This window comes from Cervus canadensis, chromosome 2, assembly GCF_019320065.1.
Source record: "Cervus canadensis isolate Bull #8, Minnesota chromosome 2, ASM1932006v1, whole genome shotgun sequence".
Lineage (NCBI taxonomy): Eukaryota > Metazoa > Chordata > Mammalia > Artiodactyla > Cervidae > Cervus > Cervus canadensis.
In genome coordinates, this window is record NC_057387.1 from 86,761,241 (window position 1) to 86,777,692 (window position 16,452).

Consider the following 16,452-nt stretch of genomic DNA (forward strand, 5'->3'; position numbering starts at 1 on the left):
CAACACACAGTGATCAGAGGAGGAGTGTGTGATGTCCAAACCAAGGATGGAATGGGTGCTGGTCCTAGTCATAGAACTCGGTGCTGGGGGAGAGAGGCAGGGAGATCCAGAGGTAAAGCATGGGGCTCGGGGGCAGGAGACCTGGGTTTGAGTCCTGGAACCACTGCTCAGTAGCTGCGTGACCTTAGGTGAGACATGGAATGTCTCAGCTTTAGTATCTTCCTGTGTTAAGGGATAATACCACCCGCTCCTCTATCCACCATGTCTATTTATTGACTTTCCTCTACCAGATTGTCTTGCTCTCTGCTGAATCCCTAGAAACTGATGAGTATTCTTGGAACATAGTAGGTGCTTAATGTTTGAGTAAATAAACCAACCCAACAAAAAAATTTTTTGAGTGTCTACTGTATGCGCTGAATTCAGGCATCTCATAGATTAATCACATGACCCACTCTATACACACACACTATTGTTAGATCACAACTGGGGTGAACTCTTCCAAGATAAAGTATGTGATGTGTATCTGCTCAGTCACTCAGTCATGTCCAACTCTTTGTGACCCAGTGGACTATAGCCCACCAGGCTTTTATGTCCATGGGATTTTCCAGGCAAGAATACTGGAATAGGTTGCCATTTCCTTCTCCAGGGGATCTTCCTGACCCAGGGATTGAACCTGCATCTCCTGCATTGGTAGGCAGATTCTTTACCACTGAACCACCTGGGAAGGAAAGTATAATATGCACAGATTTGATCTGGTCAGAGAGGGCTTCCCTGAGGAGGTGATAGCTTAAGAGATAAGGGATGATAAGAAGTTAACTTGGTGGACAGAAATCTAGGTAGAGAAAACAGCATGTGCAAAGGCCCTGTGACAGAAGATAGCACCATGATTAAGAAGACCTGACAAATAATGAGGTTGGAGCCATGCAAGCAAGAGGATCACACAGTATAGTGAGGCCAGTGAGGGTTGCAGGGCCTAGCAGCACCAGCAGGAGTTCTGTGTTACCCTCAAGGGCAGTGGGAAGCCATAGAGAGAGTTGAGAAGAGCAGATGCGCATTTCTCAATGATTTTCTTAGCTGTGATACAGATTGCAGGGGCTGGAGTGGAAGCAGGGAGGTGAATGCGGTATTATCCAGCTGGCTAGGTGACAGAGCCAGAGAGAAATCTGTCCACTTAGCCCCCTTCCCATTTCAGAGCCTGTTCCCTCTGTGTTCCCAGGGCCAACCTCTAAGAATGGCAGCAGATGTGCTTAGACATTTTATGTCTCTAAAAAGAATAAATGAGTTACCTTCTTTAATTTTCATAACTGCCATATGAGGTAGATATTATTTCTATTTACAGATGCAGAGACTGAGCCTCCGAGAGATGAAGTGACTTGCTCAGGTTACAAAATAGTAACAGAGCAAGGCCAGTTCTCAGCCTAAGGTGTGTGCGTCCCAGTGCCCACTATTCCAGGCTGCCCCAGTCACTGTAAGTGGCAAAAGGATGGTGCTGCTGGTGGTCCAGTGGATCACAAACAAGAGCCCGGGGACAGACTTGCTCAAGGCCACCAGTTAGCTCCGGGCAGAGCCGGGCACTAGAAGACGGGTGTGCAGAGCTCAGCGAGAGTGGGAGGAGGACGTGTTGGGCAGTGATGGGGCTGCTAGGCAGGGGAGGAAGGGGGCAGGAGGAGAGCTCCTCACCGCCAGGGGCACGATGGAGGCCCGGCCCTTCTTGGTCACTGGCTTCTCCTTCAGGCTGGTCAGGAGCAGGTCCAGGAGTTCTCGGACGTCACAGCTGGGCTTGCGCAATATCAGCTGCCTCCACATCTCTGCTCCATTGCTGACAGGCCAAGAGTAGGGACAGTTAGTGGGGACAAGGGCAGTGGGGCCAACACTGCCGCCGAGTTATTTTGGGAGGGAGAAGGGAAGATGCCTTTGAAATGGCATCCATGAGTGTGCCGAAAAATTTCTTGAATGATCTAAGGAGCCTGGGACTAACAATGATCAAAAATCCTATTTCTCAGGTACTTTGCCAGGTGCTTTGCATACAAGTTATGACTTCAGCAAATATTGAGCATCTGCTGTCTGCCAGCGGACGTAAGCAAGATCTTCAAGAAACTCAGGGTCACTGAGTTCTTACAGGGACTCGCGGTGGATTGTCAGTCTCATTTTACAGATGCGGAGTTAAGGCTTAGAGAGGTAAAATCACCAATCCAGGACTGCACGCTAATGAGCTACAGAGTCCAGAAGTGACCAGGTCTGATGACTCCAATGCTTGTAACTGTTCCTCTATGCCTAGGAGCCCTTTGGGGCCTGGGTCTTTCATTTGTCACAAAATGTCAAGGAGCTCCCACTCCTGACCCTTAGAAGGCTATACACATCAGGGACTTCCCTGATGGTCCAGTGGTTAAGAACTCGCCTGCCAATGCAGGGGACACGGGTTTGATCCCTGCATTTTGGGAAGATGCTGCATGCCACAAGGCAGCTAAGTCCGTGTGCCGCAACTAGAGAGTAGCCCTGCTCACCACAACTAGAGAAAGCCTGGGAGCAGCAACGAAGACCCAGCGCAGCCAAAAATAATAAAAAGCTAACAAAAAAATTAAAAACAAAAAAGAAAGCAATACACTAGTCAGGGGAAAGCATCTGGATCAACCCGCACCAGCCTATAGGTTCTATCCTGGGGAGGTGAGAAGTGCTGACAGCCCAGGGCACTAAAGGGTTAACAAAAACCCTCTCCCCCACCCAAATCTGGTTAAGAGTTGAACCTTCCATTAACTTTCCAGCTCTGTTCCCCTGGAAACCTGATAAAGATAGTATGTCAACTATGTTGCTAGGCAACATTGCTTATGGTAAAAATGACCCAATTGGTAAATTGTGTCTGGGTGAGGAAGAACTGCAAATGAACTATAAGGACCACTGGGGACGCTGTGGCATTGAGCTTCTCAGGGTGCAGAGACTCTTATGACTGGGTTTGTCCCTGTGAGAATCTGGGAGGCAAAGTCCAGAGAGATTACAAGAGACTCTAGTTCCTTTAAAGCCCAAGACACTTAAGCCCGGGTAGCACCTACATCTTTCAACTGGGAGGCCCAGGGCCAATACTAGGGTGAGGAAAGTGAGGCATCTAGGGCACTACATTTAAGGAGGTCCTCACTCTTAGGCATGCACAGGAGTGGCACTTGCCAACAAGACCTCCTTAAATCTCATCCCAGCTCTGTCTAATCCTCCTGCACAGGCTGCTGTAAGGATACTGCCCTGTCCTACATCCTCCTGAAGTAAGTGAAGTCAGATGTGGTCCTGGAAGTCTTGAGTCTGAATGTTTAGTGGCTCTAAGAAGAAAATTCCCTGGCTTGCAGTGAAGCCAGAAAGGGTTAAATTCTTCCAGGTGGGAGATGGGGGTGTGTCACTCCTGCACTGCTCTCCCTGGTGTCTGTGGATGACACCAGGTCTCCTGGTTAGAAGTGCACCCCACTTGCACAGTTCTGCATAATTCTTTTCTGTTCACTCTCAACCAACCGCCTTAAGACATGGATCACACACTTCTGCCTTGTTTTCATTCAGAGGTGCGGGAGCATTTCCTGGGCCAGGAGCCTGGAGCAGCCAGATTTGTCTCTCTTGCCCACAAGCTGATCACCATCTGGCCATAGTCCCCTCTGCCATCAGACCAGAGCTCCCTGAAGGCTGACAACATGGAGCACAGGGCATGCACTCAGCATGACTTGCTGCTTTACTGATCATGCCCACCCATTTGGGGTGAGAATGTGGGTGTTATTTTCTCCTTTTACATATGGAGAAAACCTGAAGCCCAGAGAGGGCAATAAAGCTACCCAAGACCACACAGCATCTGGAGGCAGAGTTAGGACCAACATTCAGTTTCTTTTTCCCATGGCATCATTGGAGAGCTCTGGGCTTGTAGTGGGTCAGATCTGAATTTAGGTCCTCATTCTGCTGCTTGTTCAGTAGGTTCCTAAGGCTAGAAATTTTCTGTGAGCCTCAGTTTCCTTATCTGTAGAATGGGGTGGTTATACTTGTGAGAGAACAAATAAAAGTGCAGCAGACACCTGGCAGGAAGGGCTTAAGGGTTGTCATAAGCAACGTCGATCATGGAAGGGGGACCACTGGGAGGGCGACGGACTCCCCTGGGTAGAAGGAGGGATTCCCAGTCCTGGAATAGGGGGCTGTATCAACTCTGTGAGAGGTAGTGGCTAGAAGCACCCGTCACTTGGTACCTGTCCAGTGGGAGGGGACACATGAGCAGGGCAATGACGACCTCGGTCATGAAGGAGCTGGCCAGGAGAGAGACGGGCAGCAGAGCCACCTCGCGGGCCCGCGGCTCCTGGATGTGGCTCAGGTGCACATAGATGCCATGCATGATTTCTGGGATCTGGGGCACAGCCAGACCACCAGGGAGCAGGCAGAGGGCCAAGCGGAGAAGCCAAGTGGGATAGGGGAACAGGGAGATGGGAGGAGGGAGAAGAGGGGGATAAGGAAGAGGAGGGCACAGAGGGGAGAAATGGAGAGACAGGTAGGCAGAGCGCCTGCCCCTTCCCTGGAGACAGTTTGTCTTCACTGCCCTCCCGCACCCCTCACCAGACAGTTGAGCCCTTGGGGGCTGATAAGCAAGTTGAGAGCTTCTAGAACTCATTCACCACCCACCCTGCCCTGGCTGCGGGATGAGTGAGCCCTGTGGGGTTTCCCAGCCCAGGCCCTGCCCCCAGGGGACCTTACCACCTCCAGCGCCCTGTGCCGGTACCACTCCAGCACCGAACTGAGCGTGACCTCCGAGGCTAGCTGCATCATCTCCCCCGAGTCCTTCCCCCGAGCCTCGGAGCCACCTTTCAGCCCTTCCAAGGCTGCTAGCAGCAGGTCCTTTACCTGCTGGGGCCCCAGGAAATCCCCGAATTCCTGAAACAAAGGCAGAGAGATCCTGACACACGTGGGCAGACCTGGAGTGAGTCCTGCATCGATGCACAAACACCGCCATACACGGGCAGAGGTCAGCAAGGGGACCACATACTTGGTTAATCACTGAGTGTCGAACCCTTTGAGGAACTGTGACAAAAAGAGGGGGGACATGGCCCCTGCCCCCCAGAACTGGGTGCCACAAGCTATGGCACAGACCAGAGGGGTGGGGAGCCCACAGGATGGACCTGTGTGGTTGAGGAAGGCATGTAAAGGAATATGAGGGGGGATTGAGCCTAGAGGGATGGAAGGAGAGGAGGCAGCACTGGGGCGGGCTGGTGCTGCCCTTCCTCTCTCGTCCCCATCTCCCAGGAAGGCCCAGGGCTGCTGGGCAGCAGGTGGTCACCGCAATCACACGCAGAATGTTCTGGCATGGGCTGAGAGGGTTGTAGGGCCCCAGGAAACGCTTGTTGCTCTCATACAGCTCCTTCTTATTGGTCTCTTCCTTATCTCTGGCTCCTGCAAGACAAGAACCTTTTCACTGAGATCTAAACACCTATTTGGTTTCTTAACTTTTTGCTAAACATGGATATCAAATGTGCATAAATCATAGGTAACCAGCATGGTAAATCTTCTTGATGAGCACATCCATGTAGCTCTCACCCAAGTCAAGAAACAGAATACAGTCAATACCCCAGAAGGCCCTCCTATGCCCCTGTTTCAGGCCATAATCCCCCTCCCCCACTCCTATCCTGACTTCTAAATCCACAGATTAGAGCTCCTTGCTGTTGGATGTCAAATAAATGGACTCCTACTGTATGTTGTCCTTTATGTCTTGCTTTCACTCAACATTATGTGGGTGAGATTCTCCCACATTGTTGCAAGCTGCATGGGTTCATTCATTCTCAGTGCTGTACAACTTTCCACAGTATGAATATGTTACCATTTACTGGTCTACTGGTCTACCTCTGATAGACATTTGGGTTGTTTCTAGCTATTATACGTAGTGTTGATATGAATGTTCTAGTATATCTAGTCCATGCCTTTTGTAGGCATGTAGCTAGAAGCGGAGGCTTCCCAGGTGGCTCAGTGGTAAAGATTCCACCTGCCAGTGCAGGAGACATGGGTTCGATCCCTGGGTCGGGAAGATCCCCTGGAGAAGGAAAGGGCAATACACTCCAGTATTCTTGCCTGGGAAATCACACGGACAGAGGAGCCTTGCAGGCTACAGTCCACGGGGTCTCAAAAGGGTTAGACAAACCTAGCACCTAAACAACAACAACAGCAACAAGCTAAAAGTGAGACTGTGTCCTAAGGTGGGTAGAGGTTCTGCTTTGGAGGATATTGCCAGAAGTTCTCCACGGTGGGGGCCAGCTATGCTTCCACCAGCAGTGTGTGAGTTCAACGGCTTCACATCTCGCCAGTGAATTTTCTGTTCCATTTTTGCTGGGTGTGTGGCAACACCTCCTTTTAAACTGCAATTCCCTTACCCCTGGTATTCCCAACCTCCCTTTCCAATTTTTTGTTTCTTCCTTTGATACTCATCATCATCTGACTTACTGTATATATTACTTGTTTATTTTGTTCATTGTGTTCTGACAACAAGAAGATAAGCTCAACAGAAGGACTACTGAATTAATTTTTTTTTCCTTCTGTGTCCCCAGTGCCTAGAATAGTACTTGCAAATTGGAGACCCTTATTTTCTGCTGAAGGAAACACATTTCAGGCACATTTCCTGAGTCTTATGGTGGTCTGATTCGGGTCCTAGCTGGATTCCTCAGCATGTACAAGACACAAGACGTGGGCATGAGAAAGGGTCATTGAGGCAGAATAGCATACAGACCAAGCAAGCAGGTTGTCTGCAAAAGGAAGGAGCTTGAGACCTGATATCAGGTAGTGTACGTGCATGCTAAATCTCTTCAGTCATGTCCAACTCTTCGTGATCTCATGGACGTAGCCCACCAGGCTCTTCTGTCCATAGGATTCTCCAGGAAGAATACTGGAGTGGGTTGCCATGCCTTCCTCCAGGAGATCTTCCAGACCTAGGGACTGAACCCACACCTCCTGCATCTCCTGCATTGGGGCAGGTGGATTCTTTATCACTAGCACTACCTGGGAGGCCTAGTATCAGGCAGACCAAGGTTCAAATCCTAGCTTTGCTGCTTCCTACAGTCCAGAGGCCTGGATAAATCACTCCTTGAGAATCTAACAGTGGGAATTTGTCCTTAGAGTCACCACATAAAATACAAAATACCCAGTTAAATATGAATTTCAGATAAACCAGTAATTTTAGCAAGAGTATGTCTTAAATATACCAAAAGGTATTTACTGTTTTTCTGAAATTTGTATTTAACTGAGTGTCCTATGTTTTTATTTGCTAAATCTGGCAATACTAATTTGGTGTATACTATTCCTGTCCCCAAGACTGATCCTTAACATGACTTATATCACCTTTATCCACCACTCAGAAGATCTATGTGTCTCTTGGGCAGCAGGGGGAAGTCTCCTAGGGACTAAATGTTTGCCCCAGATGCTAGAGAACAAGAAGAGCAGGGATACAAGATAGATCCCAAAAGACTGTAACTAATAAGATGGGGAGGGATGGGGGGAAAAAAAACTTTGTTGGCCCATAATGTGTGGAATGAGCTAGTCATTTTACACATATGATCTCATTTAATTTTCCAGAAATCTTATGGTTTGCATCCTGTGTCCTTTTTACAAATGAGGAAACCCAGGCCTCGACAAGAAAAGTACTTTCTTGAATTTGTATAGCTAGGAAGGGCCAGAGCTAGGTGTGGTACCCAGGTCACTCTGCTTCCAGAGCCAGAGGACTTTAAACAATGTGCCAAGGTCCCTTGGTTTGGAGCAGAGTTGGGACGTTGCGGGGAAGGGGGGCGGCAAGTAACAGTCAGCACTGCACGCCTCTAAGTGCAGTGAGTGCCAGCTGGGATTCTGTGTCAGCCCTTACCATATCACTAGCTTCCCGCAGCTGTTTCAGAGATGTTCTCCCGTCTACAGGTTTTAGCCACTCCAGATTCCAAGATAGGATCTGTTCTTTGTTCACTTGTCCAATACATGTTCACTGAGCACCCGCCATGTGCCAGGCCCAGGGATAGATCTTGGGCATACCGTAATGAACAAGACATAGACTCAAATGAACTATAGACTAATGGGGAAGACAGATTAAAAACCAGGACACTGGGGCTATCATACCTGGCTGCACATGGTGGCATGGGAATGTGAAAATGAGAATCACAAATTAAACTAGGAAGGAAAAGAAGAGGCTTATATAGAAGCATTGCTTAAATCAAAATGTGTTTGTCACCTCTGTCTCCTAGTTCTGTGGGGACTAAGCTTCACACTGGTTTCCAGACCCCTTTGAACTTTGTGTTGGTCTTGTCCATCTCCCACCATTGCCTTGTTGCCAAGGGCCCGTTCAATTCCTAGGCTGAGTACCTGCTCAAAAGCCTTGTTTTAGAGGCACTCCAAAGGGCTTACGTTTTTGAAGCTCCAAGATGGTGTAAAGGATGGTAATGCCGTCCAGAGCCTCACGGCCAATCTCCTCATCAGGATCCCCGATGCGAATGATGAGCCTCCCCAGAAGAAGCCCCAGTGCCGGGAATCCCGAGGACATCTGTTTGTGTCATAATCTTAGGGACTGAGACTTATAGGTTCAATAATGCTATACAGTAAATGGTGAACAGAGCTTGATGGCCTGGCCCCGAGAGCTGAATCCTCTGAGGAGTGAGGACCACCTAGGAATCTCTGGGCGGATGCATGGGCTCCATCAGAGTTGAGAACATTCTCCCTAGCTGTCCTCCCCTCCCCCGTCCCAGAGCCACTCACAAGGAAAGGTGGGGTCTGAAGCGCGTGGTTCAACACAGAGACATTGCTTTTCACAGCCCGTGCTCTCTCGTGGGCCTTCCCAGAGTTCATCCAGGGCCCAAGAGGCTGTGGGGAGAAGGGTATGACTCAGAGCTATGAGCCGGATGCTAGCCTCTGCCCCCTGGATGGGCAGGCCAGCCTTCACCAGTTATCAGGAAGCTTCCGGGGAGAGCATCAAGGCAACCCACCGCAGCCCTCCTCCTCTTCTTAGAGCATAGGGACACGTGGGGTCCAGAAGCAGAGGACAGAACTGGAAGACCAGAGGGAAGACAGAGGTCAGTGGGAGAGAGATGAAAGGTGGAGAGTCTCGAGGATAGGAGAGAGACATAAGGACAAGAATTTAGAAAGCAAGGATATGGGGGCAGCTATCGCAGGAGTTGCAGGAGTATGGGGAATAGGGAGAGGGAGAAGGAGTTTGGGACACAACCTGTGAGAGGGGCAGGGAAACAGAAATCTGGCACAAGATTACATCCTGAAGTCAAATCATTCTTTCTGGGTCCAGACCCCAGTTCTCCTGAGTCAATTCCCCATCCTCCTCCACCCTTCTTCTCCTTCCTGCCCCCACACCTCCAAGATGCTCTTCAGCCCAGCAGGAGTGGGGTCCTCAACAAAGAGGGCATTGAGAAGTGTCTGCAGGGCATCCAAGGTCTGACAGTAAAGTATCTGTGAACAGGAAGAGGACCAAGTCACTAGGGAGCCTCTGGGGCAGACCCCAACCCCAGGCAACCCCTGATGTGGGTCAGGGGAGGAAGGGATACTCAAGCCCAGGAGTGCTGCTTTCTGGTCCCTCCATGTGAGACTAACCTTGATGTGTGATATTGGGCAACTGGCTTCCCCTCCATAGGTTACAGGTTCTTTATGGAGAAACTGGTAATTATTATCCCTGCACTTCTTAGCTTATAAAGGGAAGAAGCAGAGGCCCAGGGAGAATCTACTGAGAATTACAGAGAATCTACCACGGGCCAGGTGATTGCCTCATGATTGGCACAACCCTATCTTAGGAGGGTGCAGACATGACACCTACACAAAGCTAAGGGGTGTCTTTGAGGCCCTCTCTTCCTGCCTCCCTTCTTTCCATCATCTCCACATCTTCCTTCCAGGTCGTCTTAGTCCAGGCTTCCTGAGTCTGAGCACACCAGGCTTACACCACAACCACCAAGGAAGCCTTGTTCACCAACTCCCTCCTCCTACCCTCCCAACTGCAGTCCATCACCATGCAGCGCTGACCTCTGCTGGCCTGGCCTGGTACTACAAGAAGGCTGCAGGCTCTCTTCCTACCCACCCCCGCCTCCCCTTTGGGTCTCCTCTCAAGGGCACCACCTCCAAGGCTCAGAGCCATCAGGCTGTGGCTGGTCTGGCTCCAGCTGCTCTCTCACCTCACCCTCTGGACTCTGGCCACTCTGCCTCCTTAACATCCTTGCAGTCATCACGTTCTCTCCGTCCTCAGGCTGCTGCACAGGCCGTTCCCTCGGCCTCTCACACTCTTCCTTCTGCCACCCCCTTCAGCTAATTAACTCTTCTAAACCTCTTGCCTCTAGCATCATGACCTCTGACCCCCAACACGGTCAGGTTCTCTCCATTCCAGGCTCTTCATAGTATCATGTACTTCTTGCTTGCACCAAGTACCGTTGTAATTCTGCATTTATTTGTACGATACTTTGATCATCTGCCCCTCAGCCCTACAGTATGTCAGTCCTGTACTTCTGGGTTATTAGTTAAAATTTGCTGGATGAAAGGATGTATGCATGTGCCTCACCCAGAGCTGAAATCTCTCTCCCTAACCTCCCCTACTGACCCCATTCTACATGAAGGGTCTCCTCTGATCGCTCTTCCAGGGACCATCCTGCAGGGGGTTGAGGGTGCTTATGAGAGCCCCTTGAGGTTCCACTTCCAGGCCTCAACCCAAACTTGCCCAATCCTCAGGCCTTTTCTTCCTAATCCTGGCCACCTCCTGAGCCATGCCACCATATGCCCACATCCTTCTCATGGGACAGAGCCCAAAGTGGACAGTGCTTCAGATGAGGGATCCTTTATTCCACAGACTCACTCATTCACCAATTATTTATCAAGTGGTTGCTCGGGCCAGGAGAGGGGAGGTGAATTACCCAGCTGCTTAAGTAGGAGGTTGAAGATTCCAATCTACCTCTCACAATGCCCTTCCTCTCCCTGCTGGGAGTCCAGGGACGTGCCTCCCTCTGAGGATAGCAGTCAGCCCCAAGGCCCTGCTTGGGAGGGCCCTGCCTCACCTGTAAGGCATCTGCCTTGGCCTGGTCTTTCTCCTGCATGGCCTGCACAGTGGGCAGGGAGAACACACTCTTCACACATGTGTTCACCAGCTCCAACCGTTCCTGCAAACCCAGGACAGGCTGGGAATGACTGGGGAAGAGACAGAAAGTGAGGGCATGGAGTGAGGGGGCACCTGAGGCTGGAGGCCGGAAGTGAAGGGTACAGGGCTGGGACAAGGGCTGAGATTCAGATCCACAGAAGGGCAAAATGAGGTAGGGAGGAGGAGGGTGGTGGGGTACAAGTCAGATAGCCCCGGCAGGGCCTGGGCAAGGGGAAGGGAAAAGGCCTGGGACTAGGAAAGGGCCACGCACAGCAGAGAGGCCTCTGAAGATACAGGCAGAGCCTGAGGGTAGCGGGAAAGGGGCTGAGGCTTGGGAAAGGGGCCAAGGTCACCTCAGCTGGGTCAGGGTCTCCATGGCCTGCTGGCGGGCAGAGCTCGTGAGAGAATCCTGCGGCTCCTCCTGGATCTGCTTCTGGATGGGGGACACAGAGGTGTCAATGAGGGGGGCAGGCCACCACAGACCACCAGTGCCGCAGCCGCTCCTCAGGGAACCGGGCCACTCTTCAGCCTGGGCCGGCTCCACTCCCTGCCTGGCCTCCAGTGGAGGGAGCCAGTTGACTGCTCTAAACCCGGTCCAGAGCACTCAGTTCAAGGCCTTCAAAACAGGCCTCACTTCAGGGCCTGACCCGCCGCACACATGCAGGGCTCAGCAAGAACTGTTTCAGCAGCCCTGTGGTAGGGAAGTCTAAACCGTGGACTGGCCCCCAAACACCATGCACGACCCTTGAAAGTGGTCCAGTTGAATTCCTTTAAAATGTCCTTCCAGTTACTTCTCACTTTTGATCTAGCCCAAACGCCCAATAGATGCTCAATTAATGTTAATTAAATGAACATATCAGAGGCACAGATTTTTTTTTTCTCTCTTTATAGCTAACTATTGATATAATTCTGGAAACTTCAGTGGCTATCCCAGCCCAAACACTGTGGTGGATAATTGAGAAGTGACTGCATTTAACAGAGAGAAAGAAAGTTCCTTCAGAAGTTCCCCCATCAGAAGAACTATGGGGGGAAATAACAGATAAAATAATAATGACTGCTCCCAGGGGCCTAAGAATTTACAGTGAACTAACCTTTGGGTTCTGTCCTCCAATGACACAGGTTTTTTTAATCACAGTCACTTGTGAGATATTAAGAGTGAGACTCAGGGAAGGGAAGTGACTTGGCCAAGCTCCCTCAAGGTAGATGGGGGCAGTTCAGGGTGGAGCTGAGACCCATGCCCAGATATCTGTGCCTTGATGTCCTTTGCCCACCCCACCCCAACCCCGCCTCATCAGTGGGTGGACTCAGGACTTCTGCCCCCTCCCCACCCTGATGCCACAGACCCGCAAGCTGCTTGCGCACCATCATCTTCTTCATCAGGGTCTTCTTCTCTTCTTCCTTGTCCAGCACATTCTGGCTCTTCTGGAGGCTGAGGGCACTCCCGACCTCAGGGGCAGCAGAGGGCGAAACCACAGGGTGAGAGCCACACAGAGCCCAGCCCTGGGGCTGCCCTTACACCCCGTCTTTGCACCTGCCACTTGCAGTCAAGCTGCCTGTTCCTCCCCAGCTGCCAGCCCCCAGCATCAGCCCAAGAGAAGTGAGAAACCGCAAGGGAACTCGGGGTGGGGGGAGGGGGTAAAGATTTGAGAAGATGGTGGTGGCAGCAGGTTGAGGATAATCCCTGCAGGTCAGATTTGGGGGAAAACCAGATATCAGGTTCAGATTGCAAAGCATCTGTCAACTAAGGAAGAAGGGGCAGGAGCTGGTGGGACAGAAAGGGTTCCAACACCTCAAGTTGAAATGTCATCATTAGAGATACCTCGTGAGGGCCTTCTAGCATCAACCCTTTGTAAGGACACCCACTAGTCGGATTAAGGCATTCCGCTACCGGAGAGGGAATACATTAACCAATGTCCCATTAATCTATCAGTTCTCTTTATCTTAAGGTAGAAGAAAAAAAAAACATGAAAGAGATAAAATATATAGTAAAGAAAGCAAAACAAGTGTATCTGATGGGCAGTATGGTGGGTTAAAGATGCTGCAAGTTCTTGCCATTCCACCTGGCAAGAAGACAGGTTGTATGGCCTGTCCTGGGCAGACCCCTTGCCTCCAGACTCTGTCTGCCAGCTAGGCTCACCCACACTCCGTGTGTTACACTCACTACCAGCCTGTCCCACTGGCCCTCACCAAGTCCTGAAGATGCTGGCTTTCTCTGGCCTCCCAAGGCCTGCTACATGGCCAAGACCCGGGCTGGGGCTGTGTCCTGAAAAGGGTCATTCCAACTTTTCTTTCCCTTTTAGAGACCTTCACAATTCATTCAGTTGTTTAAAAAAAAAAAAAAAACTGTTATCAAGCACTTAGGATGTGCCAGGCACTGCTCTAGATTCTAAGAATGCTGCTGAGAATAAGACAGACAAAACTCCCTGATTTATGGAGAATGGATTCCAGTGCGAGGGACTGACAAGAAATAAGATAAACTAATAAAACCATAGAGCAGAGAAGAATCCGGCAGAGAAAAGAGAAATGCTGAGGGTGGAGTGGGAGGTGGAGGGAGAGGGCATCCCAAGAAATCAGTGGCGGGGAGGTGGTTTGGCAGGAAGCATACCAGAGCCATTTTGCCGCGATCGTCTCTCTGCCCTGGCACCTCCACCAGGCATGCAGCTACTTCATCGAAGGCTCCTGCATGTCATAGTTCCATTGAAGAAAAGAAGAGGGAGGGTAAAGGTACAGTGCAGCAGAATCCCATCTCCCCTTCCGCATGGGGCCCCTCCAAGCTTTACCTCCTCAGCAGCCAGACTGAGCCCCTATCCCTAAAACCCGAAGGGCACCCCATGTTCCAGAGCATAAAGCTCGCATCCTTATCAGTGCCTTCAAGGCCCTGCCAGGTCACTCTCCCCTGCCCACCTCCGCAGCTCACTTCCCCCCACTCTCCCCTCACTCACCACGCTCCCACCACACTGGCCTCCTTCCAGGCCCAGCAGGCTTTGCTCTCAGGCCTTTGCACAAGCTGTTTTCCTCTACCTGGGCCTTTCCACTGTCAGACCCCCTTGCCCAGGTTGAGGATAAGGTCTGCTTGCCCGCCACTCCTCAGAGCAGCCTCCCCTGACCTTCAGAGTAATGGAGGGCCCACTGTGATCCTGTCATGCATCATTCAGTTCTCTTCTCTTGGTTGTTATCACATTTTATAGTTAAACTCTTACTTGTTATAGTATTGGTTGGCCAAAAGTTCATTCAGTTTTTCCCATAACATCTAACGAAAAAACCTGAACGAACCTTTCAGCCAACCTAATAGATAATTGCTATTTTGTTAGCCCCACAGTTCCTCATCTTTCTTCTGGTGGCAAAGCCTCTGTCTTCCCTGCGGGCTATTCATTTCATATAGGTAGGTGAAGCTACAAGGCCTACCTATCACCCCTCTTCAAATAAGGATGGGCTTTACTCTTGAAATCAATATAATATTATACATCAACTATACTTTAATAAACACACAAATGGATAAAGGTGGATCTGGAAATCATGCTTGCTCGGTATGAGATTTCCATGCCCCCAGCCACAGTGACTGGTCCAGGTGTGGGCACTTGGCTGAGCAGGGCCCACAGAGTCCTTGACTCAAGGCGATGAGGGGAAGCCCAAGGAGAGAGACCCTGGAGCTTCAGGGACATCTTGGCCACCAACCTCCGGGGTCTACTGGAGGATGGAGTCAACAGTGAGAAGCAGAGACATCTCAGTGATAGTGAATACAGCTAGTACTAAAACATTGGCTTTTTCTAAGCATTCTTGACCACTAAAGGGAACAAGTCTCCTAGGAGAATGAGGTGATTCTAAGGACTTGGGCAGAGAAAGTGCAGGTGAGTCTGAGACATCTTGTACCAGAAAACAAGGAAATAAGCCCAAGAAATTGTGAGGATATGTCAAAAAGACGTAAAAGCTGGCTCAAAGAGAGCTTCTGTATCACAATAAATGATGGTAACAATAGATTATATAGTCTATCGAGTAAACTAAGAAATTATAAGTCCATGCTAATATAAAAAAAGAAATAACTAAATTGAAAGTTTGATGAGAAATGGGATATTTACATAGTTTCAAAGGATCTCTCTAGTATTTTTTGTGTATTTATGACAAAGGGGTAAAGAATGACTTTATAGTGGAAAACCTTGGCAGCAACCATTGAACTCAAGTGATCAAAGTGAACATCACCAGTAATGCAACAAATCAAAATCATACACCACCAGATAGAATGTAGTGAGAAAAACCCAGCATCATGTCTGTGCTATTTCCACCATCTTTGGGAATAGCATGAATAGCATGACATGAATCTGATCATGAGAAAACATCAGACAAGCCCCAAATCAGGCAAATCTTATAAAACAGCTGGCCTATGATCTTCCAAAGTATCAAGGACATGACAGTCAAGGAAGATCTGGTGGCTGAGGGAAACAAAACAGATGAGATCGAAAACTGCAATGAATGATTCTGACCTGGATCGTTTTTTAATAAAGGATATTTCCGGGACAATTGGTGACATTTGAATGGAGCCTGAGGATTGAATGGTAGCAGTGTATCAGTGTTAATTTCCTGATTTTGATGGTTAATTTTTATCCTTTTTTATAAGAAACACATACTAAAATTCAAGATTGATAGGGTATCACTTAGCAACTTATCAATTCAGAAAAAACATTTTATACTGTACTTTCAACTTTTCTGCAAGTTTTTATTATTTCAAATTTTTAAAAGAATGATGGATAAATAGAGGCATTTTCAGTAAAAATGGAAAGAGTTTGCATCAGCAGAGCTCACTAAAGCAAAAGGGTGTATTTCAGCCAAAAGGAAATTAATCCCAGATGAAGGTCTGAGATGCAACAAGCAAATAAAAAAAAAAAAAAGAGCTTAATATTTGGGTAAATATAAGAACATTAACTACATAAAATAATAATAATGTTCATAGAGTTGAGAAAAAGAAAAGATAAAATTAATATACATTACCAGGAGAGCATATAAATGGGAGAGGAGGTGTTAAATGAGGTTAACATGTTTAAATCATCTGGGAGGAAGATAAATGCATTGACTAGTTTGGACGTTGTGATTAATTAAATACACACATTGTAGCTTCTCGAGATTTAGTAACAGACTTTAAACAGTATATAACTTCCACACAAGTAAGGGAGAAAAGAGGGAGGAAAAGCAACCCGAAAACCAGAAAAGGAGAAAAAAGAAATATAGACCAAACAGAATAAAGAATATAATTGCTAATCAACTATAGGCCAATTAAAAATTTAAAAAATGTTTGACTATGCATTATTACATTAAATATAAATGAACTATGGGTTGGAAACAGTATCATCTAATTCACTTTCTTGATCTAG

General features: G+C 48.9%; 1 protein-coding gene across 1 annotated transcript in view; it reads right to left on the bottom strand.

Moving 5' to 3' along the window:
- MROH7 (maestro heat like repeat family member 7) overlaps window positions 1–16,452 on the bottom strand; it is a 48,517-nt gene that overhangs the window by 16,575 nt on the left and 15,490 nt on the right. The window contains exons 4-14 of the mRNA XM_043447558.1: window positions 13,695–13,768; window positions 12,452–12,535; window positions 11,443–11,522; window positions 11,010–11,139; window positions 9,331–9,426; window positions 8,725–8,829; window positions 8,377–8,512; window positions 5,285–5,397; window positions 4,705–4,881; window positions 4,206–4,360; window positions 1,681–1,819 (exon numbers count right to left, since the gene is read on the bottom strand). Of these exons, the coding sequence (XP_043303493.1) occupies window positions 1,681–1,819; window positions 4,206–4,360; window positions 4,705–4,881; window positions 5,285–5,397; window positions 8,377–8,512; window positions 8,725–8,829; window positions 9,331–9,426; window positions 11,010–11,139; window positions 11,443–11,522; window positions 12,452–12,535; window positions 13,695–13,768 (1,289 nt within the window). The remainder of the gene's footprint in view (window positions 1–1,680; window positions 1,820–4,205; window positions 4,361–4,704; window positions 4,882–5,284; window positions 5,398–8,376; window positions 8,513–8,724; window positions 8,830–9,330; window positions 9,427–11,009; window positions 11,140–11,442; window positions 11,523–12,451; window positions 12,536–13,694; window positions 13,769–16,452) is intronic.